Source organism: Candoia aspera, chromosome 5 (assembly GCF_035149785.1).
Source record: "Candoia aspera isolate rCanAsp1 chromosome 5, rCanAsp1.hap2, whole genome shotgun sequence".
NCBI lineage: Eukaryota > Metazoa > Chordata > Lepidosauria > Squamata > Boidae > Candoia > Candoia aspera.
In genome coordinates, this window is record NC_086157.1 from 26725061 (window position 1) to 26750624 (window position 25564).

The window sequence follows — 25564 nt, forward strand, 5'->3', positions numbered from 1 at the left end:
TATTAACAGGTGAACTGCTCAACTCCGACAACACAGTAAACATGTTTCCACTGCAATTTTCAGAGATGAAAGTGGATTGATTTTAATTCATCTAATAAATTTCCTCTTTTAATTGAAGCAAATAGTTCTGTCTGTGTATATCAAAAGAACAAACCCATAGTCCATTCTGCATAATATGTATCATTAAAATCTGCAGTGTACACACTTGGTAACGCAGATTTTTTCCATCAATAATCCAGTCACTTAATTTAATTATGTAGTGGATTAAGACAGACACTACAGTATAGGTATGAAATTTCATTCTTAATAGTTAACAAATATTACATTTATGTAGCATGATTTACTCAAAAAAGAAAAACCAACTAAGAATGCATAACGCAATCTACATATTTAGAACTTATCAATATATTTCTATTTACAACATTTTATGCATTTATTTATAATGTGTAATGATCAACTGAAAATAGCTGATTTATTATGAATTGTATAGGTTGCAGAACTTAGGAGGCGCATAGTCTCAAAGGCCACTACCACTAGAACCAAATGGAATCACAGGACAGAAAAGACAGGGATTTATGGCCCTGGCTTTGTATAAAACAGAAACATTCAAACTAATCGCAATACATGGAGTCAACCTTCAAAAGCATGATAGAAATAAGTTCTTTCCTTTGAAAAAATAATTAACCCCACCCAGCAAACCTAGAAAACCTTATTTACAACTATTCTTTCAGAAGAATTATTAAATCCTGCAAGGCAGCACTTATATAAGCATTCATTAGAATTTAAAAGTTCCAATATAACAATATTTACAAATGCATACAACATTTATATTCAGTCTTCATTAAGAACACCAAGTGAAAACAGATTGCAAAATTACAATACAAACGTTTGAATGAGAAAAAGTGTATATTCTGTATCATTCAGAAAGTACATAAGTCAATACTTTCGATAAAGCTTACATTCTTTTCCAAAAACATGTATTTAAATTAGGTTGATAGTTTCTGCATCGAGTATCTTCAATCAACTTTTACCACACTGTATATCTTGGTCACAAACCAAAAGCAAGCAAAAAATCCAATTGTTCCTACAAATAAAGAAGCACAAGACTGCATCAATATCCATACCTGGACTTCTTACACTAACAGAAAAGTTCTCAAAATATATAGCTTTGCACATTAATATGTCTATGTTAATGCTTTCTGTCTTATAGTATACCATGATTGCTTTTTCAGGAATCTTTTATATTTAGGGTCACAGCACTAAATCAGCACAGTGCCAAAAGGCAGCAGTGGGATAGGGAAGTGCACCCTACTTGCCATACAGGTGCTCTGCTCTATCTGCATTCCCCAGAGAAATTCAAGGAGGAAGCTCTGGCAGACGTCTGTGGACCAAGGCTGGTCTGAAGTGGACCATCTCTCAATGTTAAACCTCTCCCAAAATCTAGAGGAAGTCCACGCAAAGATAGCACAGGGATTTTTGCTCCGTACAAATTAACCATCTGGCTAGGAATCTGCATTAAAGACTTCTTTTCTGTGTGACGCTGATCAACGCTTTCATTTTTCTATACAAATTAGAAAACTGAGTGTGTAACCTCAGCCTTCCATGCATTCTTCAGCTTGGGCATGAACATAATCCTTTTTTCCCCCCCTTTTAAATTTTTTAGCTTTTATTTATTTAACAGAACAGAGGGGGGGGGAAGAAAAATAGTAAAAAGAAAAAAGCTATCTATAGGCAGGTTTTCATATTAATTTTATTTATAGTCTGTAATATTAAATTGCATCTTGAGTTCTGTCAGGAGCACATTTCCTTTTGTAAATATTCTTGTAAGTTGGCAGCTGTATCATCAAGATCTCATTTACCTTTACTAAAGTGGCCTATCTCCATTTTAGTTTTTAAAGTTGAAAAGGGCATGGCTAGTCTCTGGACCGCAGGACAGGTATACGGGTTTTGTGTCTTATTTTGGGCTGGAAGATGCAAATGGCTGAGCAACACTTTTGCTCCTTTTAAAAGCGCTCCTGATATGGTAACCTTTTAAAGGGAAGGTAGTGAAGGTCTGGCGTGGGCTGGTCCATAAAGTCATGAAGAGTCGGAAGCAACTGAATGAATAAACAACAAAGTGAAGGTCTGGGATCTTTTTCTGCAGTTGTTCTGATAACCACACCCCAGAGTGTTTCAGCCTACTTATATTTCTTCAGAATTAAGTTCTCCTAACTTTACAGATGCTTATATCCAAAGTGTGCTTGATTATTTTCTTAAAGTGTCTGCATCCACTGAACTTGGGGAGAAACTGTTTTGCAGTCACATGTTCACAGAATGAAAGAAAATGTATGTTGTTGCAAGATTCAGGAAGATTGGTACTGTAGCACAGAAGAACTAGCCCAAATACTCAAAAGGAGGAACAGCCTGCTTAGAGTCAGCTTGCCTGCAAAAATCTGTTTTATATGGGCTAGGATACAAACATAGTACTACATCATTTCTGGAAGCAGAAACCTGAGTGAATACTAATGAAAACCCTAATGAAGTAAGATCAGCTCTGCAGGGAGAATGAGATGTGGAAAAGATTAGAGGCAAACAGATGCTCTTGGTCTTGGCTTGTACTGATAAATATATGGCTTCTTCTGATATATGCATGGTTTGGTTGCTGACTTCACAATTTTTGGCTGATTTTATGTCTAATATAACGCATATCGCTGACCAGGTTTCCAAAATAGAAAGCTACTGTATTAAAGAGTGAAACGACGTCTGATAGCTGTTCGTGGTTGAAAAAAATAACTAGGTGCTCCTGTAAACTATAAAGGATACACACAACCCTTTGAAAATACAAGCTGCTAAATAGTTAAAAGCTGCCGCTACGTTTCAGACCTTTACAGAATATGTAGAAATCTGAAGTTCCTGCCTGATGTAATGGAGAATGTTTAATGAGTAAATTACTAATTTCAGAATAATATATTAAGGATAAGCACCATTCCCCTTTGTTACTGAAAGACCTCATAAGACGTGCACATTTAATGGGTAGTTTGGGGAAACTAAATTTTCACAATAGTTTATGCATTATAAATATTTCAGCAAAAACTGAATGATATCACGTTGATTTTTTTCATATCAGCTCAACCACTGATGTTTAACAGATTCATTTACTGTGTCAAAGACACAGTTGTGGGCCTGCAGTGAGTTGGATTTGTTGCGTAGCTTCCAGCAACTGGCTCACTGTGTCAGATCAATGACCCAGAATGCCATGTGAGAAGCAAATGCCCCAAGCATGTGTTATACTGCCGTGACAGCAGGGCACCATCAAAATCCTTCTTGAGGCTGACCATTTTAAACAGATGAGTAAGCAGCAATATAATCATTTGGATTCAGCAATTATGAGGTCCTCTGTTTAGCTTTATATCAACTTGACAGGAAGTTAAATGCCTCTAGGACCTAACATCCTAGGATGATTTCATTTTAGCCTAATGAAATGTATGATGTGCCTTTTGATATACAGCCTTTTTTTCCCTTATTAAAAATGCATGTGGGTTGGGGGGGGCAGCAATAATTCCAATATAGTGAATTAGCATGAGAAGATTCAACTTTGCCAAATGTCTTACGGTACAAATACAAAGGGGTGTCCACAGGATGTGATCAAAAAAGGCAAAATGGCTGCCCCATAATGCAATCGAAGCTCTGCCCATTTTTATGTGCATCACCCATAAAAAACAGGCAGAGCTTCAATCACACCATGGCTGCCACCTTTCCAGTTCAAAGTTAAACCTGAAATGGCATTAACTTACCTTCAAGAATTGTCCAGCTAGCTGCCTGCACATAGCAGCTAACAGAGCAGATAAAATACAGAAGCAGTAGAGGTATGAACACAAAAGCATATTGACTAGAATGACAGATCCTAGCACTGTTGCAGGAGCTTTGAGGAACCATTCCCACATAGAAATTATAAAGCTGTTGTGTTTTGGGGTTTTTTTGTGAAATAAAAGTTATATACTTCAAACATTTCATAAGTTTAGACATGACTGCAATTACATACACTGTGCAATGCATCCCAGATTGCAAAATAACAACAAAAATGAAAGGTGGCTATTTGACAGTCAAACTAAAAGGCTTGAGAGCTGAAACTTAGAGCATAAAACTAATTTATCCCTGGCCTAATTTTAAGAAGACTCTTGATCCACAGCACAAGTATGCAGAATTTCTAGACCACACACAGAGCTTTAAACTGAAATAAAAATGTATGACATAAAGTGCATGACTTCATCACAACCTCAACTTTAAAGCAGTTTTCAGTTCAGTGTTTCTGCAGGCAGTTTGCACATAAAACAAGAGTTAATCTCAAACAATATTACCTGTAAAAAGGAAGAAGATCAAGACCATTATCATGGTGTAGCCAAAGTACAAAATGGTGCTTGCTGTACCCGTAATTTGAAGCTTAGAAAAGAAGTAGTGCACTGCATATATTAGGAAATAAACAGCAGTAAAACCACTCGTAAGAAATGAGCGCCACTGCCAGTGGTAATCCTACAGCAAAGAGGGAAACAGATGTAGAAGTTAGAAATGCTTCAAAACATACGGGCTCTCAGCTACAGCTGAATCTATTTCGCACATCATGCTCCAAATCAAGTTATCCTGAACACTCTTTTTAGAACTTTTAAAGAGGATGCCACTTGTAAATATTGTGTTAAATGACACACACTCAGACAAAGCCATTGTCAGGATCTCCATACAAGGAAGACAGCTATTTCTCCACTACTAAGACCAGCAGGGAAGTGGCAGCATTGAGAAAGCTTTCTGGACAGAATGAGGTTCAAGCCTCACCCTGCCCTAGAGTTCCTTAGCAAGATGGTGCTTTCCCGATAATTAATGACAGGAAAATAGGGTCGTTCCACACCACCTCAACAATCAGCTGGAAAGCAGGGAAAAATGGAAGAGGCAAGGATCCACTTGAGGTCTCAACACTGGTTCAGGACAGTGGACACACTAAAGTCTTTTCTTTCAATTGAAATATGGGTTCTATTTCATTTTCCTGAAAAGAAGACCTTGCATTTAATATGAATCTCCCAAACTGAAAGAGTAGGAAAGAGTATTTACTATACAATAAATATAGTAACCAGCCATCACACACCCTTGTTGCACAATTTTCCCCAAAACCTTTATCCATCGTCATCATCCACTATCACCAATCCATGAATTCCCATGTTCGTATGCACCCATAACCACTGATCAATATTTTATGGCAGATATTTCAACCCCTTAAATTGATAATGAAACCTTTGCTTTCACCTCTCTGCATGCATTCATCAACTGCACTACACAAAATCAGACCATCTTCATTAAAATCTATTACATCCTTTCCCTTCATTAGTTTCACAAATAACATACATTATTTTTCTTCCATTTCATTCATTAATCCATGCTGTCTATAATGTTCCAAGTCAGAACTTTCTATATACCATGATTGTCAACAAATGGGTTCACAGATGCTGGTCTCCACTGCCCATCACGGCTTTGATCAACTGAGCCTTTCACATAATGCATTTTAGTAATCTAGAAAGGGTACCAGCCTTAGTCATACCTGTACCTGTACCATGTGTAGCTCTTTCTCCTAATGGTAACAGGGACTAGACAGTTTTGGCACATCTTAGCCACCATACCACAAGTTCAGTCACAGCTCAGTTTAACTATAAGGATGTTTATGCTATTCAGTGCAAGCTAGAATCTCTAATTTAAAAACTACCTTGCAAGTGTGGTATTTGAAGTTTGGAAAGTTATTTGTAAAGGCAGATTTTAGTTTTCTTAGTTAACAATTGATTTTTCTGTTTAAAATCATCTTCCTGTGCTAGCAGTAGAAATGTAACTATGTAAAAGAAAATGAAGAAGCTCTAAGGACCCCAGGTATCTTTTGACATTTTAATTTAGTGTGACCTTGAAGGGACCATAAGCCAAATAATAAAAAAAAAGTAAAAAAAGTCAGGCAAAGGGTACTATAAAGGGGGTCATTTTATAATAGTAAAGGAATGTAAATCGGGTGAAAGCAAGAATGAGCAATTATTGCTGACATATACTTATTCATTTGTCACATTTCTTCACCGCCCATCTTGACAAACGATTCTGGACTTTTCCTACCTATGCATATGTAATTAATTACTCATGATTGAGAATATATCTTCTTCTACATAATCCTTTGCAAATCTGTGTTGGGGGTTCTTGGTCTAATTGTCTGGGAGCCTAGTGATTGTTTTAGGGTACTTCAATAAAGAAACTTTGTTTTGGTTCTCCATTGTTTTGGTTCGTATTATAGTGGATCATTTTTTTCCCATGGCACAAATCAACATATTGTTGCCTGGATTTCACCAACTAGGAACTATATGTAGAGTGGTCATGCACTTCCCCTTCAGTTGGCAGATTTTTGCTGAGGGAGAAAGAGGAAAACAGAAGTTCTCTCCTATGCCATCATTCCATTCCCCAAAAGATTTCCTTTCCTTATGAAGCTTGCAAATATTCTGCCCAGAATCATTGGGAGCTGGGCAACATATAAATTTAATAAATAAATAAATTATTATTATTATTATTACTATTATTTTCATCTCAGCTCCACTTGTAACATTCAATAGCTATTTAATAGTAAATAACATTGTAAAAATAACACTGGCAAGCATTATCATCATTACAATAACAGAAATAGCTACAGTACAGATAATTGTTTATTCTCAAGTTATTAGCCCTGAGTGGCCAGACGTTACTGAATGATAGCAGCTTTCAAAAAATGAGTTAAACTCCTAGCTGCATCTGATGTAATAATATACTACACAGTTAAATCTCATATACACTGAAAACTATTGTTCCTCTAGTGATCTCTATTTATGGGATCTTTGCAGAACTTCAGCAACATGCTCTTTATCTGCATCCTATATATTTTCTATCAGTTTAATAACTATTTGCATAATATTTTGATCTGAAGAAAAAATCACTTTGCTGTCAACAGAAGGGTGCAATATCTATGACTTCCCCCTAAAGGAAGTAGGAATAAAGGAGAGTGGGCACTGGTTCTCAGCCAAAAGATAAGGATTTATCATCAAAGTGCCTTGTTTTTTTTTAAATATCCAATACAAGATTTGACAATTAAAAATATATGGACAAAAGTACTAAAATCATTTTTAAAAATTCTTACAAAAACTTGGTATTCAAAACTAAAGGTTAAAATAGCTAAGATTTGCTATACTACCAAGAAACATCATGGAATTTAAAAAATAAAATATATGGCATTTCACACAGTGAGACTGAATAGCTCTTGTTGTAAAGCAAGGTATCTTCTTTTTTTTCAGTTCAGAATGAAGGAATGTTACCCATACCATTATTCTTTAAACAAAATGCTCCAAAACGTATCTTGGATATTATTTACCAAACAGTTTCCACTTTGACAATTCCTGATTCTCAGTTCTTCTGTTCTTATAAGATCATAAGAGGTCTGGTTCACACACAAATCTAAATCATAATTGTTTCTGATTTGGTGACATGTGAATCCAGTTATGTTCAAACCGGATCGCTATTATTATCTCAACAAACCATGGTGAAAGTCTGGTTTAGGATGTTTGAACACAACCAATGTGGTCCTTAAAACTATTCTTTCATAACTGGAATATAGGATTCAAGTTCAGTGATTAAGCATTTGCTCTGCAGATAGTTTTCCCAGCTGCTAAGAACAAACTTCTTGGTACTTGGGAAGTATTTTTTTCTTCCCCCAAACTCATTAACACTGCTCAACAGAATGCAATATCTTGTTGATTATTTTTTTCTTAGCCCTCCAACATTGCCCCTATGGCAAGACTTTAAATTCTCCCTCTAGAAGACAGTCAGTAGAAAATGCTTCCTCTTTTCTTATCTTGTTACTTTAATTAAACACCAGGAAAACATGGATTACCTTGTGAAAACTTATTTGGGAGGCTTACCTCTGCACATAAATGGAAATAGCAAAGTAGGATAGTAGCCTCAGAACATGTGATAACCAAAATAATGAATACCAGAAACAAGAAGCCGAACATGTAATACATCTGATGAGACCTGGAAAATAGAAATTTAAATTAAATAGAATTCCTACTGTTCCAAGCTCTTGGCCTTCAAGATCTGTTATGAAGTATTTCCTGATGGAAGTGACTGACTACTTTCTGGCCTCTCCTGAGACAATAGGTGTTTTATCCAGGTGATCTGGTATTGTTTAATCTGATACAGCTCTGACTTGGCTTTGTATTTTGCTCCTTAGCTGACTTTGACCTTACAGAATGTCACATCTCTTGTTCCTCAGGGTTTGACTTATGTCTGCTTTCTCTGCTCCTTTGAGGCTATTCTGATTAAGTGTTGTTTCCCTTTATCCCTTGTGGTTAGCAACCCACAAGCCTAACCATTAAGGTATACAGGCCTTATGAACAACACCCAGATGTTCTTTTGGTGAAGGCAGATACCCTGCTTCTGCTTGGGAGCGATGTCACTTTTTCCAGTTTCCATTTGTATGTTCAGCTTGGACTTCTAGCCTTGTCTCATTTTATCAGATCTGCATGCTAAACGATATTCTATCTAGCTAACAGTAATTTTTATGTTTTTCATTTTCATTAATCTTTCCTATACCTTACCACTTTGGAATATACCTGTGCTTCTATGTTTTCTCTTCCTTATGGGTGTGAAAAATTCCAGTATCTACTTTGAGTCAACAAGTTCTGTTTATCAAACTGGAATCCCTATTTCCCTGTATGTTCAAGGTTAATCACATCCATTATTAGCTTTAAACCGACTAGAACATTGTCACATCATGATACTGTGCAACAGAGGGGTGGGGACTGTTATCAGTTATGGCCTTGTAAGTATATATTTTATGGACATGGGCTGTTGGGTGGAAGCGCAGGTTGTTGCTGGATATGTAAGCACTCTTTTGAAACTCACTTGCAGTTTATCTCCCCTGGTTTAGGGATTCTGACTGGAAGAATCTTCCCCATGTTCACTGTCTGTAACTATTTTGTGGTTAAAATGTTGGATTAGAGGCTGGGAGACCATGAGTTTTAGTCCCACCCTAGGCACAAAGCCAGCTAGGTGACTGTGAGCCAGACACTCTCATTCAGCCCTAGGAAGAAGCAGGCAAGGGCAACCCATTTCCAAAAAACATGTCCAGGCAGGTATTAGGATTCAAGAGTGACTCAAAGACACTCTTCAATAAAGCTTTAATAAAGTAACCTGTATTGTTCATTTGTACGTCTGTAGTTGAATATATCAACGTTCAGCAAATGTTGATAGCACTTGGTCCTAAGATTGGGGTTTTGACTAAGACCACCACTGATGGGCAATTAGTAAGAAAAGAAGTTTATAGTAATTCCTATAATGCGGCTATGCTTAAGGTGCTGCAAATGCATTTGTATCACTAGAAACAAGCATCATTTATCGGATTCCAGGAAGATCATCTGCAGCTGCTCTAATTATCTGCCCCCATTAAAATGACACCGAGTAGTAAATTAACTCAGTTATCCATTAATTCTAAAATGCACAAATATAAAAACACTCACATAAGCTAAGGTTTGTATTACATCAGAACATTAGAACCACTGGGAACCAGATGTATTGTAACACTCAGGGTATGCCACAGATAATTTTATATGAATCAGTCCTACAAGCCTATCACTATATAGCTAACAAATCTGTATGAATAACATGTTCACAAAAGTTTTCTGTACCCATCAGACCAGTCAGCCTGTTCTAATGGCATGACAAAAGGACAGAAAAATGCAAGAGAGCAGTGCAAACTTAAAAAAACCAAAGAAAAATTAGCTATACATTACAAAGAATTAAGTATTCAAAACTCACCATATGCTGTTAAGAATGAAAAAAAGCTGTATGAAGATGCATCCAAAGGGCAGAATGCCTCCCATAACAATCCCAGGGAGTGGTTTTGTATAAAATGACTGTTCTGGAATCTGACGAGGAATCTGATTCGTACGGACTGGATGTTCTATGGCCTTTACAGATGTTAAAAAAAGGTGGGGAAGGAAGGGGTCTCAGTAATTTCAGTTTATTTCACACAATCTAAAGCAACAATCTGTTCAAAACTATTTACAATCGTATACATTCAAAGTACAAAAGAAAGTAAATTCAGAACAAGAAATTCCAATGCACTGGAGAAATTTGTGTCATGTTATGTTCAAAATAGGTTTGTCAGCTGAAATTTAGGTATCTGTCACAGAAAGCTGCAATCTGATCATGCTTTATATATTCAATTAAAGCATTTCGTTTAGACACAACACCACTTATTTTGCAGACAAGTCAAAGATACAAAATGTACTCAGGTAAAGCCAATCACTTACATTCTTTGTAAAACCAAAGTAGGCCCCAATGAAAGTCAGTGGTACTGATATACAAAACCAAAGTGCCAGAACAACAAGCAAAGTGCCAAATGGAATGGCTGCTGACGACCCTTCTCCCCAAAGAATGAGATTCATGATGAAGAAATCTGCAAACACAATGCTAAAAGAGAGAAGATTTTAAAGCTGATGAAGTTCTATGTTACTGAAATCATATTACAGTTTGTCTAATGTAATGTTAAGCAATGTTAACAGGCAGAAAAGATCAGGCAAAGAGGTCAAGAAAGTTACTTCTCTTAATAGAATAGGACTGAACTCCAGCAGGAATTGACATTTCAGCTAAATAGCTTCAAATGTCTGTCTGTCATCTCTCACTTCAGGGGACAACTGCTTGCTGTGATTAAGCCAAAAGACTGAATACAGAAGCTGTATAGTATATGACACCCCATAAGTCCAACTATCCTGAGATCTGAAAAGTAGCCTAAGGAGTAAAAGCAAGGGTCAAACAAGAGCAAGACTGGCTCACAAAGTATTTCTCCAGGTTGATATTGTTAATCAACTTTTCCCTGGTATAAGTAAACAAGACTTTTTTTGTAAAAAAAAAAAAAAAAAGCAAAATTATACACAACTTTGATGTATTATGATATGGAAATATATTGTTTATGCTACTGAAGACTTACACATTTAAGCTAAGCTTATTTTGTGTATAATTTGACATTAATCATAGGAATTAGCTTACCCGGGGCAAAGGAAAGCTGTCAGGAGAACATTTGTCTTCCATTTCTCTCCCCCAAATGCTGTACAAAAATTAAACCAACAAAGAGAATACTAATTAAATACAGAGAAGTGGGTTATACTCAAATATATCTGAATATGTTAGCCAGACAGGTAAATTATTATGACTCTAAGGAAAGAATAAGTTTGTTATTCTGTTCTCTAGCTTTAGCAATTCAAAAGACTAACATTTACTTGCCAGAGAAAATTATTGACAATATATTTTAAAGGCCAGCTTATAGCATAGCAAGAAACAGGAAGAAGAAAATCTCCACATTATTTAATATTCCTACTTAAAATGACTCTTGATTTTTCATTTATGGATAGTGAAGTTCAGTCTCAACTGTTTTCAGTGAAATGGCTTACACAAACATACGGACACAATGTACTCTCTCCACAGCAGTGCATACATACTAAAATAAAAATAATCACTGATCAAGAACCTCAACAAAGTGTAATAAAGAATAAAGTGAATGTGATACTCCTCTTCCTTTCAAGTGCCACCATACTAAAGAAAACAGCATAACAATGCAAACTTCACATGTCAAGCATAGTGCAGCTTCATAAGCCACCAACAACCTGATTTTCATACCTGTATGTTGTCATTTTCCACAGCTTTCCCTTCCTTTCAAATAAATCCAAATGAGAACAACTGACATGAGAATTTCTACAGAAGAAAATAGCCAATCTGAAAGTTTGCTAGCACAAGAACAATCTAAACTGGCATGTGGTCTCCAGTTCTAAACATTTCTCCATCTTGCCAGAAGGCAAACAATATTAGAGGAGAAAACATTGCTGCTGTGATGATAATTTACACTAATGAATTTAAATGCTGTCAGATTAAATAAAGTTTTAAACTTACATTTGTAGAACCTGGCAGCAACATAACCTGCTGGGGTTCCAAGAAGCACCCACAAGACCACGGCACAAGTCATTAACGCTCCTCGATTTGCAGGCGATAAAAATCCCAGGCAAGCAAAGACTGTAAAAAGTAGACAGAAGAGTGATTAAAGATGGGAATACTCAGCCCAGTTTCCTGAATCACATCTACTGGGCAGAATGGCTACGAAGAATGGAACCATTCCCAAAGCAGAATTTTTCCAGCTCTATAGATAAAAACCTCCTAGAAAGACCATCAGTCCATAAAACAATGTTTCTTAATCTGGGCAATTCCCAGATATGTGGACTTCAACTCACAGAATACCCCACCCAGCATAGCCATTGCTGAGAATTCTGGGAGTTGAAGTCCACACATCTGGGAGATGCCCAGGTTAAGAAATATTGCCTCATATGACTATATCTTAGAATACGTATCAAAAAGAAAAGATGGAAAGGAAAAGTAAAAAAGTCATAGCATTTGAAGTTAATAAATCCTCATAATGACTACCTGGGTTGAACACAGTTCAGGAATAGGAGACAAAAGAAGCTGGTTTCTAGATATTAGCAAATGCATGGGAACTCCCACAATTCTACCCCTTCTGTTCCAACATCAGCTCTTTCAGGACACAGGGAGTGTTGCTAATAATTATTAGCACCAGAAGAGTTTGCTAGCTTTGCAAACTGGTTGGCAGCAAGTACTTGGAAAAAAATGGTGTGAATGCAATTCTAAGTGTAGTTATTTCTAAAATTGGTGGGGAGGGGGAAAGTGGAAAAAGTCTACTTTCAAGAGGATGGAAGAGCATAAGAACACAGCGTTCTTGAAATCCTGATTAGAGAATTCAGACTTCAAAAATAAATCTGCATTTTTAATTGTATTTATGCTGTACTTACATAATGTAACAAATGTCATAATTAAAATTTGAGTTCCAGAACCTAGAAACACAGAAAGCAGCATTCCTTTTCGTGGGGGTCTAAATATGTCACCATGAACCAATTTCCAGCCAAATTCCTCCTGAGCATCTTCCTGAAAATGAAATAATCAGTTTAGCATATTACACTGATACAGCTGATTCACAGAGTATACTCTTTCTATTAATTTGTCATTTTCAGGTATGCAATACTGTATGAGTGCTATAAATAAAATTGTCCTCATCATTTCACTACATCTTCAGCAATGATGGGAAATACAAGCTTCTCCAAGCATTCAAAAGCATGTATCAGAAACCAGTCATGTATGAATGAGATCTCGGAATGTGAAGATAAAAGTTTTCTACTTGTCGTACAAGCAAGGATGTGAGTTTCTGTAGTAAATCATTAAATCTGGGACAGAAATCACTGTATTTGCCTTGCAAGTAGGAATCTGGGGAAAGTTTTAGCTTCATTTGTCTTCTGTCACTTTCTCCATGGTAGCTGAACCTCAAAATTTCAAAAGGGTCCACCAGCTCCCCCAAATTGTGGATATAACATAACCATAAACTAACTCCCAGATATCATTTAATAACCATAGCAAAAAGGAGGCTGTTCTTGAATTGATTAATTTCATTTTTAAAAATTATGTCTAAGCCAAAAAGTAACCAAAGGGTAGGGGAAAGAAGAGGAGAAAGATGTTGCCTGGTGACACATCCTGCAGTGCTTTTTTCACAGCTGAAGGGGATTTTGGCAATAAATAATATTCTATTCTCTATTAATATCTGCTATTAATAATTATTTCCATGGAAACTGAATCACACCTACAGAAGAGTCTGTATTACTATTTTCCTTTAGAAATTATATGGTATTACACAAAATTCTGTCAGTAAAGTTTACTACTAAACAAGTATATTTATATACAATTTGAGAAGAGCTAATTTACAATCAATGTATTTGCCCCTCTACAACTGAGCCAAAATAAAGTTATTTGGACATAGTACAAATAACAGTTTGGTTGCAAATTTATTTATACAGAACAGGGTATCACTGAGGAAAAAGCACTCATATTATGTTAACACTATTAATTAGGAAGTATTAAATGTGTAACATGAAATTGTATGTCATCTAGTCTATCAGGGCGAGCAACCCTAAAACCCCTTTTTTGCAGCTTTCAGAAAGCAGATCAGTAAATTTCAACAACAAATAACTGAGAGACCATACTGCAATTTCCTGGTGTTTGGGGCAGAAAAAACAAAAACATAATGTGCAAGCATTTGTTTAAGCCTTATACAACAAACCAGAAACCCATCTCTGAATAAACCCAACTTGATTTAATATTAAACTTCATAAACCCTGTAAGAAAACTGGTTGCATCCACTTGGATTACATCATAGGTAAAGGTAAAGGTTTCCCTTGACATTAAGTCCAGTTGTGTCCGACTCTAGGGGGCGGTGCTCATCTCCGTTTCAAGCTGAAGAGCCGGCGTTTGTCCGTAGACCCTTCCATGGTCATGTGGCCGGCATGACTAAACGGAACGCCGTTACCTGCCCGCCAAAGCGGTACCTATTAATCTACTCACATTTGCATGTTTTCGAACTGCTAGGTTGGCAGGAGCTGGGACTAGCAACGGGAGCTCACCCCGTCACGCAGATTCGAACCACCAACCTTCCGATTAGCAAGCTCAGCAGTTTAACCCACAGCGCCACTGTGTCCCATGACATAACGTCCCAATTAACTTTGCCCTTCAGCTGTCAAAATAAATTAAGTATCTAAATATAAAATGTGAGTCCTCGCTGGTTAGATTTCCCATCTATGGATGGATGGATGGATGGATGGATGGATGGATGGATGGATGGAAGGAAGGAAGGAAGGAAGGAAGGAAGGAAGGAAGGAAGGAAGGAAGGAAGGAAGGAAGGAAGGAAGGAAGGAATTCTTCCAGAACAATTGTATACTCACTGTAGAATCCATCTGGTTATATCTTGCAATGTCCTTATGCAGCGTTCTTAGCATGATCATAGCTACCATTCCAGAGAGGAAAAGGACAATCACCAGAGAATTCATTATACTACAAAACAAGGCAATCTGCTATTAGAATTGTTTATTTTTATATCTATCTATCTATCTATCTATCTATCTATCTATCTATCTATCTATAAAATTAATTGTTTTGAATTATAAAATTAAAGTTGGCCTTACCTAAACCATTGTATGTGCGAGTGGGACATCGATTCTAAAATGTAATCCCATCTGGATGCCCACCTGATTTCTTTATTTTCCTGAAAAAGTAAGTTATCACATCTTAAAATATTAAGCATGGTTTTTCCAGCTTTTGTGGGAATAGAAAACACTGGACATGGCAAAAGAGCAAATGAAAATATTTGATTATTTTTTTCAGGATTTCAGAAACTTCACCTCCTAATAGGTTTTATCCTTTGTCACTCTAAAAATTCTGTCTGAATTCATACTGGCCCAAACCATTACGGACACATTTGCATAGCACTGTCTAAACAGACCAGCCCCGTGCCATGAAGGGCTTTATAGATAACATCCAGCATCTTGAATTGTCCCCACAAGTATATTGGAAGCAGCAGAGTTTGCAGAGCAAAGGTGTAACATGGATATACCAAGGTGCACTAACTGAGAACACAATAAAGACAGAAAAATGTTGATGTTGTATTGCCCTTATTATCACAAAGTAGGGCTATGATTCTAATTTATGTTTTATTAGTTTTGCCACTCCCTGCCCTCCAGGTGTCTCTTTTCCCATTTCATCTCCCTCACTTGCACAAATCCATCTTCTGCACTAATCCGGGATCCGGCAGTCCTACGCACAGTCACTCATACCTCGGTCACCCCCCAGCTGGATTACTGTAAAATGCTCTACGTAGGGTAACTCCTGAAGATTATCTGGAAGCTGCAAATGGTCAAGAATGCAGCAGTGCAGCTAGTTAATGGGCACACCAATACTTTGTGAGCTGCACGAGCTCCCAGTAAGCTTCCCATTGTAATTCAAGATGCTGGTTACCACATATAAAGCCCTTCATGGCACAGGGCTGGGCTACTTGTGGAACCACTTATCACCTACCATTTTGCCCATCCCGTGAGATTTGACAGGATGGGCATGCTGTGGGCCCCTTCTATAAAACCATTCATTTGGAGGGACCCAGTTAAGTGTCACAGTGCAGAATAACTCCAGAGATTTGGATGGTCCCAATCATGCTGGCCTTTTATACAGCCTTAAATTCTGGCTTTTCCTCCAACTATTGAGCCAGTGCACTGGGTGAGCCTGTTTGCAATGGTTGAAATGTTCGTGCCTCATTTTCTTCTCTACTGATTTTACGTTGCTGGTTTGTTTTGGTTTTAATCTGACGTTAGCCATCCAGAGTCGAACCTGTGAGTTTGGTGACCACCTAAATCAACTGTATAAATTAGCCAGACAGAAACAGGGTTTGTACAATATTCAAGGATAACATGTAATATAGTGTCTCATAAGTCATAATGAGGCTAGGCTAGTGTACTATCTGAACTAAAACCATAGTTAAATTATGGCTGAGCACTATAACTACAATTTCTTTTCATGAGCCGTTCTAGGGGGTAACTTATATGGACCATGACGTGTAATGTCTAAGAATGAATGGGAGCTAACCTGTACTTCTCTCCTTTTCAGCATCTGAGGCTGTTCCAGCCACAGCAACTCCACTGCCCCAATTTGGGGAAAGTGAAAAGGGGACCCAATTATGACAGGGGAAGGTTCAACTCTACTCTATCGTTATAATTATTAGCATATTGGCTAAATAGAGGATGACCATCAAATAACAGCTGATCAGTTTGCCATGCTGTTTGGTGCCATGGATGATTAAGTGGCTTATCCAGAGTTAACATCTTATTTGGCTTAAATGTGTCGTGAGAACATACTCATAATTTTATTTCCCTGCCAAAAGAGGAAAGCTATACCTATACCAACCTCAAAACTAACTGAATATGTATAAGCAATTTTGATAATTCCATTATCAAATGAGTTGCTTAAATCCATAGGTGGTCCTGAGCAGTCTGGATTGTCAACATTCGTGTGCCTGAAACTAGGAAAAAAAAGAAGAAAATTATAAGTATAATCACAGTATGCACATTTGATCTTAACCATGTTTTTCAATAGCAAAGCTGAAAGGAAAATATTTTGTAGTTCATAACATTAGAAGGCTAACTTAAAAAGAGGCAAGTTTAATTATATCTAAAAAAAAATGGTAAACACAGCAAAAGACAGAAAGCATGACCACATATAAAGTAAGATACCCAGACGATGGGCTTGGTCATGGATTTATTTTCACTTGCACAGGGAAAATGAAACTCCAAGCAGCACGAAATGTTCTCGTTAAATAAAAATAAGAACGGACACACTGGAAACAAAGTCAAACTAACGTCATTCAAGCGAATCACTGTTGTAATGTAAGACTCTACTCAACCCACTATGGCTACTAACACCTAAGAACATTTCTTTAAAAGGCATCATACAATAGCTTAGGGATTTAGGTGAATAAAGACAGTCACAGTGTTCACCTATACATACTATATTTCATCTCCAGTGTAACGCAGTAATCAAGGTGTTAATTTGAAGGGTGGAGACCCAGGTTCAAGTCCCCTGTGGCTAAAGAGCTTTATATTATATTGTTCCTGCTTCTATTCATTTTACTGTGAGTTGCCTAAAGCCGCTCTAGAGTCAGGCAGCACCAAATCTAAACCAACCAACCAACCAACCAACCAACAACTCCCCAAGAGATTCCAGGCCAGTCACTCTCTCACAATCATACCTGTACGTCACAGAGCTGTTGTGATGGGGATCGTATTAGTGGAGGGAGACCCATTAAGCCACTAAGAACTTTCTGAGAAAAGGTTGGGTATAAATGAAAGCAATAAATATTAATCTGAGATTTTTTGTTTATGCACATGCTGTAATACTGTATCTTTGACTTCAGATATCTGGCAAAATTATAAGAAGCTGGCACCTGAAGTTTCCTTAGATTTTCCTGATTGTCAAAAGTCTCATTTGCTTCAAATGTCCCACAAAATCTTGTGTTCTGAACATAAAACCTTATATTCACCTTCTTGGTTCAAGTTTAGCAGCGACAAGTCTCGCCCTTGGTGCTTCATTTTCCACAACATGATAGACTATTTTAATATCCACATGGTTGAATATATAGAACGTATCTGATTCGTGGAATTCTGACTAAAGACAAAAATGAAAAAAGTAAATTAGAACACGAATATTATTTTCAAATTGAACAAACTGGGCCTGTGCCTGACTTTCCATTTAGGGGCGATGGTGGTATCCTGCATGCAAAAAGCTCCATAATGAGCTTCACATCCATTTCCAGTTAAAACATTACCAAGAGCAGGACCTGAAGATCTCTTAAGATGAAAAAGTGATTTACCACCAAATCAGTCTGGGCCTAATTTAGATGTTGGGATTTCTTGCTGAGAATCATTCCTAAGCACTTTTGGCATCTTCCCAATAACCCAATCAGGGGTCATTCCTGAGGACTGCTCAATGGAAAGGAAAGCTGAGAAACTGTCTACCTTCAGAGGAAGAGAAAACACAAGCCCAGTGCTTATCACAACTCATAACACTAAGCTGTAAGTGCTATAAACAGGCTCACTCATAAATTTTCTCTGTTAATAGAGAGACAGGATGCGGGCTTTGTTCACTTCAGTCCCACACGTTAAGTTTGCTAACCAAGCTGCAGATGACTAGTTAGCTATACCTACTCACAGATGGAACAAACAAGTGCACAAAGTCATGATCAGTACTAAGCCTGTGCCTGATGTGTGAACCAACCGTATTGTTTACCATTATAACTGAATAAAGTCAAGTAGTAAGTTGCTCTCAGCTCAAAAGCCATTCAGGTACTGTTTGTCAGCGCTTCTTTTTATGCATAAAATAAACTAGAGCACAAAATATGTAATATATCAATAGGAGAGTCTAGAGCTACATTTTTTTTGCTGTTTTATAAAGAACACAAAAATCAACCCAAATTACATGCAAATTTATTATTATCTGGATCCTTTCCAGCCCAGTCAGGATTCAGACTCGGGTATGGGACGGAAACAGCACTGGTCGCATGTTTGGATGATCTCTGGTGTGGGCAGGATGCGGGTTGTGCATCCATCCTTGCCCTAGTTGACTTCTTGGTAGCTTTCAATACCATCGAGCATGGTATCCTTCTGGATTGGCTCAGAGGATTTGGGGTGGGCAGCAAGGAGTGCTGGTTCACTTCCTTTCTCCAGGGTTGATTCCAGTTGGTGGTGTCCAGCCCTTGGCCCCTACTGTGTGGGGTGCCACAGGGGTCAGTTCTCTCTCCTCTCCTATTCAACATCTACACAAGGCAACTGGATGAGCTCATCCATTGCCATGGGATGCTGATGATACCCAATATACATCTCTGCCTCTGGAGAATTAAGCAATGCTGTGGATGACTTCTTCCAATGCCTGGAGGCTGTGAGGGTCTGGATGGCGAACAGCACGCTTCAGCTGCACCTTGGCAAGACTGAGTGGCTTTAGGTTTTGGGGCCTACTAGTTCTAGGACTATATCATCCTTGGTGTTGGATGGGGTGGCACTGCCCCAGACAGACCCACTGAGCAACCTGGGGGTCCTCCTAGACTCATGACTTCTGCTCAAAGAGCAGGTTGCAGTCGTGGCTAGGAGGGCCTTTGCGCCACTTCATGTTGTGCACCAGTTGCGCCCGTTCCTAGATCAGGAGGCTCTATTCTCAGTCACTCACGCCTTAGTCACCTCCAGATTGGACTACTGTAATGTGCTGTATATGGGGTGCCCTTGAAGAGTATCTGGAAGCTTCAGCTGGTGCAGAATGCAGCAGCACGTGCAGTTGTGTGTGCCTCTAGGATGGCACATGTTGCACCTCTGCTCCGCAAGCTGCATTGGCTGCCGATTTGTTTCCAGGTACAATCCAAAGTGCTGGTTTTGACCGATAAAGCCGTTCATGGCATGGGGCTGGGTTATCTGAGGGACCACCTCTCTCTGATTACATCAGCCCATCCCATTAGACCTGGCACAGAGGGCACACTACAGGTTCCACCTGCAAGGAACCTACATTTGATGGGTCCCAGGAGGCAGGCCTTCTCTGCCTTATGGAGCATTCTCCCCGCCCCCACACCCAAAGTCAGGTTAGCTCCATCCCTGTTGATGTTCAGGAAGTCCCTCAAGAGCTGGTTATGTCACCAGTCTTGGGGTTCCCAGGGAACTGGCAACTTTTTAAGGTGGCTCCCCTATTGTGGTTGATGTGGTTAATATACTTACTCTCTCTGTTTGTGGTTTGTATACTATACTTTCTAAAAATATTTTAATGTTTAATAATGATTGTTCCTATTTTTATAATGATTGTTTTTATAATGACTGTTTTTATATTGTTTTGTTTTATTGCCATACACCGCCCAGAGTCCCTTCTGGTGAGATGGGCAGCCATATAAATTTGATGAATGAATGAATGAAAATAAATTTAGGATACATTTTAAACAAAGTACCCTTACCAAATAAAACCAATTTTAAACATTCAAATTACAGGTAGTCCTCACTTACCGATAGTAATTTGGACTGGGAACTCCATCACTAGGTGGAGTGCAGTTGTAAGGCATCACACTGTGACCACAACAACTTACAACAGCAGAACCAGTAGTCCCAGCTGCCACTGCTAGATGAATCCCACATAGTCGCGTCCCCCGGTCACATGCTTGCCATTTGTGACCTCCTGCCGGCTTCCCCATTGACTTTGTCGGAAGCCAGAAGTGAAGGTCACAAATGGCAAGCACATGACCGGGGACACTGTGACGTTGTAATTGTGAGTCAGTTGTCAAGTGCCCGAATCACAATCATGTGTCTGCAGAGGTACTGCGACGGCCGCAACTATAAGGACTCATCACAAGTTCCCATTATTCAGCACCATTGTAACTTTGAATGGTTGCTGAATGAGTGGACATTACGCGAGGACTACCTGTACAATTAACTTCCAGTATCTAACTGCATTTGTTTTGATATACAATATAACAATTTCTGGGAACGTTTGAGAGGCTAGGTTCTGTAGAACAAGTAAATAATTATGATGCAAAACAAGATTAGCATTTGAAGATGTAAAGATATGTGGAAATGACCTTGGGAGACTGAGCCCAGAGAAGCTGCCTAGGGAACAGTCAGATAAGAGACAGCATAAACCGCAGCTGGATAGCGGGCAGGGCAAGAGGCTCAGAAGAGACTCTCCCTAATTTCTCAGGGGTAAGGGAGATGGCGGGAGAATTGTACTTTCAGTTTTGCAAGATTCTGTTAATGTTGCCTTATAATAAAGTAGAATTAGTTCATCTGGTTGTGTTTCCTGTCTGGTCCACCTGGTAAGGCTGACGAAAAATGAATTCTATGTCATGTTTTAAAAGTAAGTTTTCTTCCTCTGAAAACCTGAATTCTCCAAATCGCTATGCTTATAGATATGCTGTGGATAGGTATAAAGTATGAAAATTAATTCAACAATGTTTAGTTACAATGAGCAATCTTAGTACGCCATAGATAATTATCAGGCTGATTGACATAATACTAAGCAGATTGGCTGGTCTGTTATTAAAACTAGCTTTTGTATACCCACCTCTTTTACTCATCTTTAAGGACTCAGAATTAAAACAAAGTATGCAAGATGCCTTCTTACATAACAAAAACCAAACACTTGAAAGAAAAACCTATATGGCTATCTTACAAGCTGTAACACAAATATTTAAACTTATATCTTTAAAAGATACGCAAACTCCATTTTAGGGTAAATCTTACATTGATAAATCCAATGTCAACAATTTAAACCAAAGAGTAACATATATATAAAGGCCCTGATAAAGTCTTCACTTCATTAGAGACAAAAATAAGCAAGTTAGCCCACAGTCCAAAGATCTGTAATGCTGGAGTTGGCCATCTACTGGAGCACAACTGCACAAGGTGGGAGACAGGGAGCACTACATAGTCTATGGGGGGCTGTCCTTGAAGACCACTCAAAAGATAAAACGCAGTGGCCTGGGTAGTTATGGGCCCACCTAGGTACACTCATGTAACACCACTACTGTGTGAGCTTCTGTAGGCTTCTTATAGGCTTCCAGGTGCAATTCAAGGTTGTCCCCAACCCTGTTAGCCTTCAGAAAGGGAGTAAAAACTTTGCTTTTTCCCAGAATTCTGGGGCTTCCCATCTGGAGAAGGACATGAATGTGATTTTCTGGTTGCCTATTAACATTTTGCACTTTAACTGAGATCATTCATTGTGTTTTGTTCTTATTTATTGTATGCCATCTAGAGTCACAATGTTGGAGATGGGCAGCCATATACATTCTTTAAATACAAATTAATTAAAAGTTCACAGCCTTCCTGCCTGACAACTTAATTGTTCTTTCAAACAGGCACACCAATAAGTTTGCAGATTCTGATATCAAAATGTAGACTGATTGGCTTGGCTAAAGGTGGACTTTCAAGGAACTTACACTTATAACACAGGCACCTCTGGGATGTCTATCTTTTGTAATATAACAACCAATGGGAAATCCAGGATTGCAAAATTTCTGGTTATCTTCAACCTCATAACACCATGTTACAGGCATATTATCTACAATCCTATAAAAGAATAAAATTAATATTTAGTATGGTAAATGCCTCAGGAAACACATTACCTAGCCACTGTTAGATTAAAGCTAAATATCAATATTTAAGGGACGTGGTGGCACTGTAGGTTAAACTGCTGAGCTGCTGAGCTTGCCGATTGGAAGGTCGGCGGTTCGAATCCACGTGACGGGGTGAGCTCCCGTTGCTAGTCCCAGCTCCTGCCAACCTAGCAGTTCGAAAACATGCAAATGTGAGTAGATTAATAGGTACTGCTTCGGCGGGCAGGTAACAGCGTTCCGTTTAGTCATGCCGGCCACATGACCACGGAAGTGTCTACGGACAAACGCCGGCTCTTTGGCTTTGAAACGGAGATGAGCACCGCCCCCTAGAGTTGGACACGACTGGACTTAATGTCAAGGGAAACCTTTACCTTTACCTATCAATATTTAAATATTTAACGGCCCAAGACAAAAGGCTCACACTGAAAATATTACAAAGCAGGCTCCAGACCAATTTCTATAGAGAACCTTCCTAACTAGGAAAGACCAAGCCGGGGGGGAGGGGAGGGGAGGCCTCTCAAAGCACAGCAGTTTGCAGCCTGAGGTGAACAAATAATATAACTATTATTTATTTTTTTACTTGTATTTTGATTGCCAATATATTAAATAGCACATTTCAGATAACTTTTGTGGGATTAACCAGTTTAGTATTTTGCAGCCAAAAAAACAATGAATAGTCTTCTGGCTGTTTAACAAAGAAAAAAATTATGCATGAGTTTCTGATACATTATTATTTAGAGTTCCACAAGATTTGTTTATACAGGTAGTCCTCATCTTACAACAGTAATTGGGACTGGAATTTCCGCTGCTAAGCAATACAGCTGTAAAGGGCAATGTCACATGACTACATTGTTTAGCGATGGCAATCCCAGCAGTCCCCGTTGCTGTTGTGAACTGACTCCCACCTGGTCATTAGGCAAGGACCCACCCTGATCCAAGCCATCTCCGGCTTGGTCCCTCCAGCCCTGAGCCTCAGTAAGGTAAAAGACTGCTTCCTCTTTAACTCCCCCCCTCCACCTATCCCCCCCGCATCTCTGCCCTTTTGGCCACCCTGCACTCTGCTGCCCCATGGTCCGGTGGCCCTGCCAGCAGAGCCCACGGCGGCAGGGTCGGCAGAGGCAGTGGAGTGCAGGGTGGCCAAAAGGGCAGAGATGGTGGGGGGGGATAGGTGGGGGGGAGTTGAAGTGCCCCTGTGATCATAAGTGCAGGCAGGCCACCAAGCACCCAAATTTTGATCACATGACTATGGGGGCATTGCAACAGCCATATCTTCGGGGACAGGAAATAACTGCCATTTGTTCAGCCCCGCTATATGGTAACTTCAAACAGTCGCTGAACGAATGATCGTTAAGTGAGGACTACCTGTACTAAATAATGTTGTAGTAAAAGAACAGAAGGCAACAGGTTCATTAGCAATACTATTAATAATACTAATGGTTTTCATCATGTTTCAAAAAGGGAAAAAAGCATACAGATTAAATTGGACTTGAAAAAAATGACTAAGTAGAATGCATAAAAGTTTTAATTTTTATGCATATGGCTGAACTTGAGAGATATAAGGGCTTTGACTGGCAGATCCCAGGGCTCTCTATTATTATAAAAAATTAGATGACACAGATCTGATACCCTTAGTCTGCTAACCAACAAATGAAGTGTGGGCAGCAAAATTATCCTTTTTAAAAAATTAAATCTACATTCTTGTCATATATACACAAATGACAAAGGAATTGTTACTAACTAATCCAAGACATTTTGCCATTTATATCAGAGTTTGCCAAGAACATCCTGCAGAAAGGTATCTGTCCAGTTTTCAACAATTGTTAGAATACAAACAACTATCCTCCTGTTGACATTACTAGATTTTAAAGGATTTACTTTAGCTAAATAAGGTTTTAACTGTGGATTGACACAATTCTGTGTTTCAGCACTTAACATCAAAAGGCAACTGCTTCTATTTTAACTTCCATTTACCATAAAATGATAATTTTATTTCTGCTAAAATTAAACCACATACATTAAAATTGTACACTTACCAATGATGCTGATAGTTTAACAGCATATTCTTTTTCAGAAAATGCAATTTTTGCCTATATTCTGATTTATTAAGATCATATTCTTTTGTACAAACATGTCTGCATGCTTCTTTTTGGTTAAATATAAACTGTGAAAAATTAAAAAAAAAAATTAAGTTACATGGAATTCCATCTTAAAATCTATAGCAAAGTTAAGATAGAAACTTTAAACAAAGAGATGCTAGATGACAGCTGTGCATTCATACTACTGTATGTAATCAATGCATGTAATCAAGACATCACTTGCTCAAAGCTGCATGCTACCTCTTCTGTATAAACTCATATTTCTAATTAAATTTTTAGTTTAACCAAGTGCTATAAAGCTTTAGTCCAGCTAATTCTATATCAGTTTGTTTCTCTTGAAACAAGTTAAGAATATGAACCAAGGCTTTCTTGAACCTATATGGAAAAAGAAATCAGATTACCAGTTCAGAAGGACTCAGCTTACAGGTTAACAGCTAAATTACACTTTTCTATAGGGCAGATTCTTCCAAGCACATGGAGGTAGAATTGCAAACACGTGACAATAATGAAACTTGAGTGGCATTTTTATAAGTAGGCGTCTCTGTCTTTGAAGGGCCCCAATAAGCACCAAATAGAATAGCTGATATTTAATGAAAGGTGCTGTCCCGTCAAGGCCAAAGTAGAAATCAGTTTAATAAATCAGTGTAAAAAACAGAAGGTAAGTATTAGGAAGGCTGTACAGAGCAATTCTAGCACATCCTTTCCCAACCTTTCAGATGCATTGCATTATGATTCCCATCAGCAGGGCTACCTGAGATGATGGGAATTGTAATTCACTACCTCTAGAGAGCATCAGGTAGGAAAAAATGTACTCAGTGATACACGGTCCGCAAAATAATGGTCTTAGTGGATCACATGAATGTTGTATGATCACCTTTAATGCAAT

General features: G+C 38.3%; 1 protein-coding gene across 1 annotated transcript in view; it reads right to left on the reverse strand.

Annotated features, from left to right (window-relative positions):
• Nucleotides 1-455: 455 nt before the first annotated feature.
• Nucleotides 456-25564, reverse strand: part of TM9SF2 (transmembrane 9 superfamily member 2) — a 34263-nt gene continuing 9154 nt past the window's right edge. The window contains exons 4-17 of the mRNA XM_063304806.1: nt 24616-24743; nt 22406-22535; nt 17987-18111; nt 16855-16969; nt 15087-15166; nt 14847-14955; nt 12873-13005; nt 11965-12084; nt 11068-11125; nt 10332-10491; nt 9835-9986; nt 7938-8049; nt 4338-4509; nt 456-1084 (exon numbers count right to left, since the gene is read on the reverse strand). Coding sequence (XP_063160876.1) covers nt 1017-1084; nt 4338-4509; nt 7938-8049; nt 9835-9986; nt 10332-10491; nt 11068-11125; nt 11965-12084; nt 12873-13005; nt 14847-14955; nt 15087-15166; nt 16855-16969; nt 17987-18111; nt 22406-22535; nt 24616-24743 — 1662 coding nt within the window. The 3' untranslated portion in view covers nt 456-1016. The remainder of the gene's footprint in view (nt 1085-4337; nt 4510-7937; nt 8050-9834; nt 9987-10331; nt 10492-11067; nt 11126-11964; nt 12085-12872; nt 13006-14846; nt 14956-15086; nt 15167-16854; nt 16970-17986; nt 18112-22405; nt 22536-24615; nt 24744-25564) is intronic.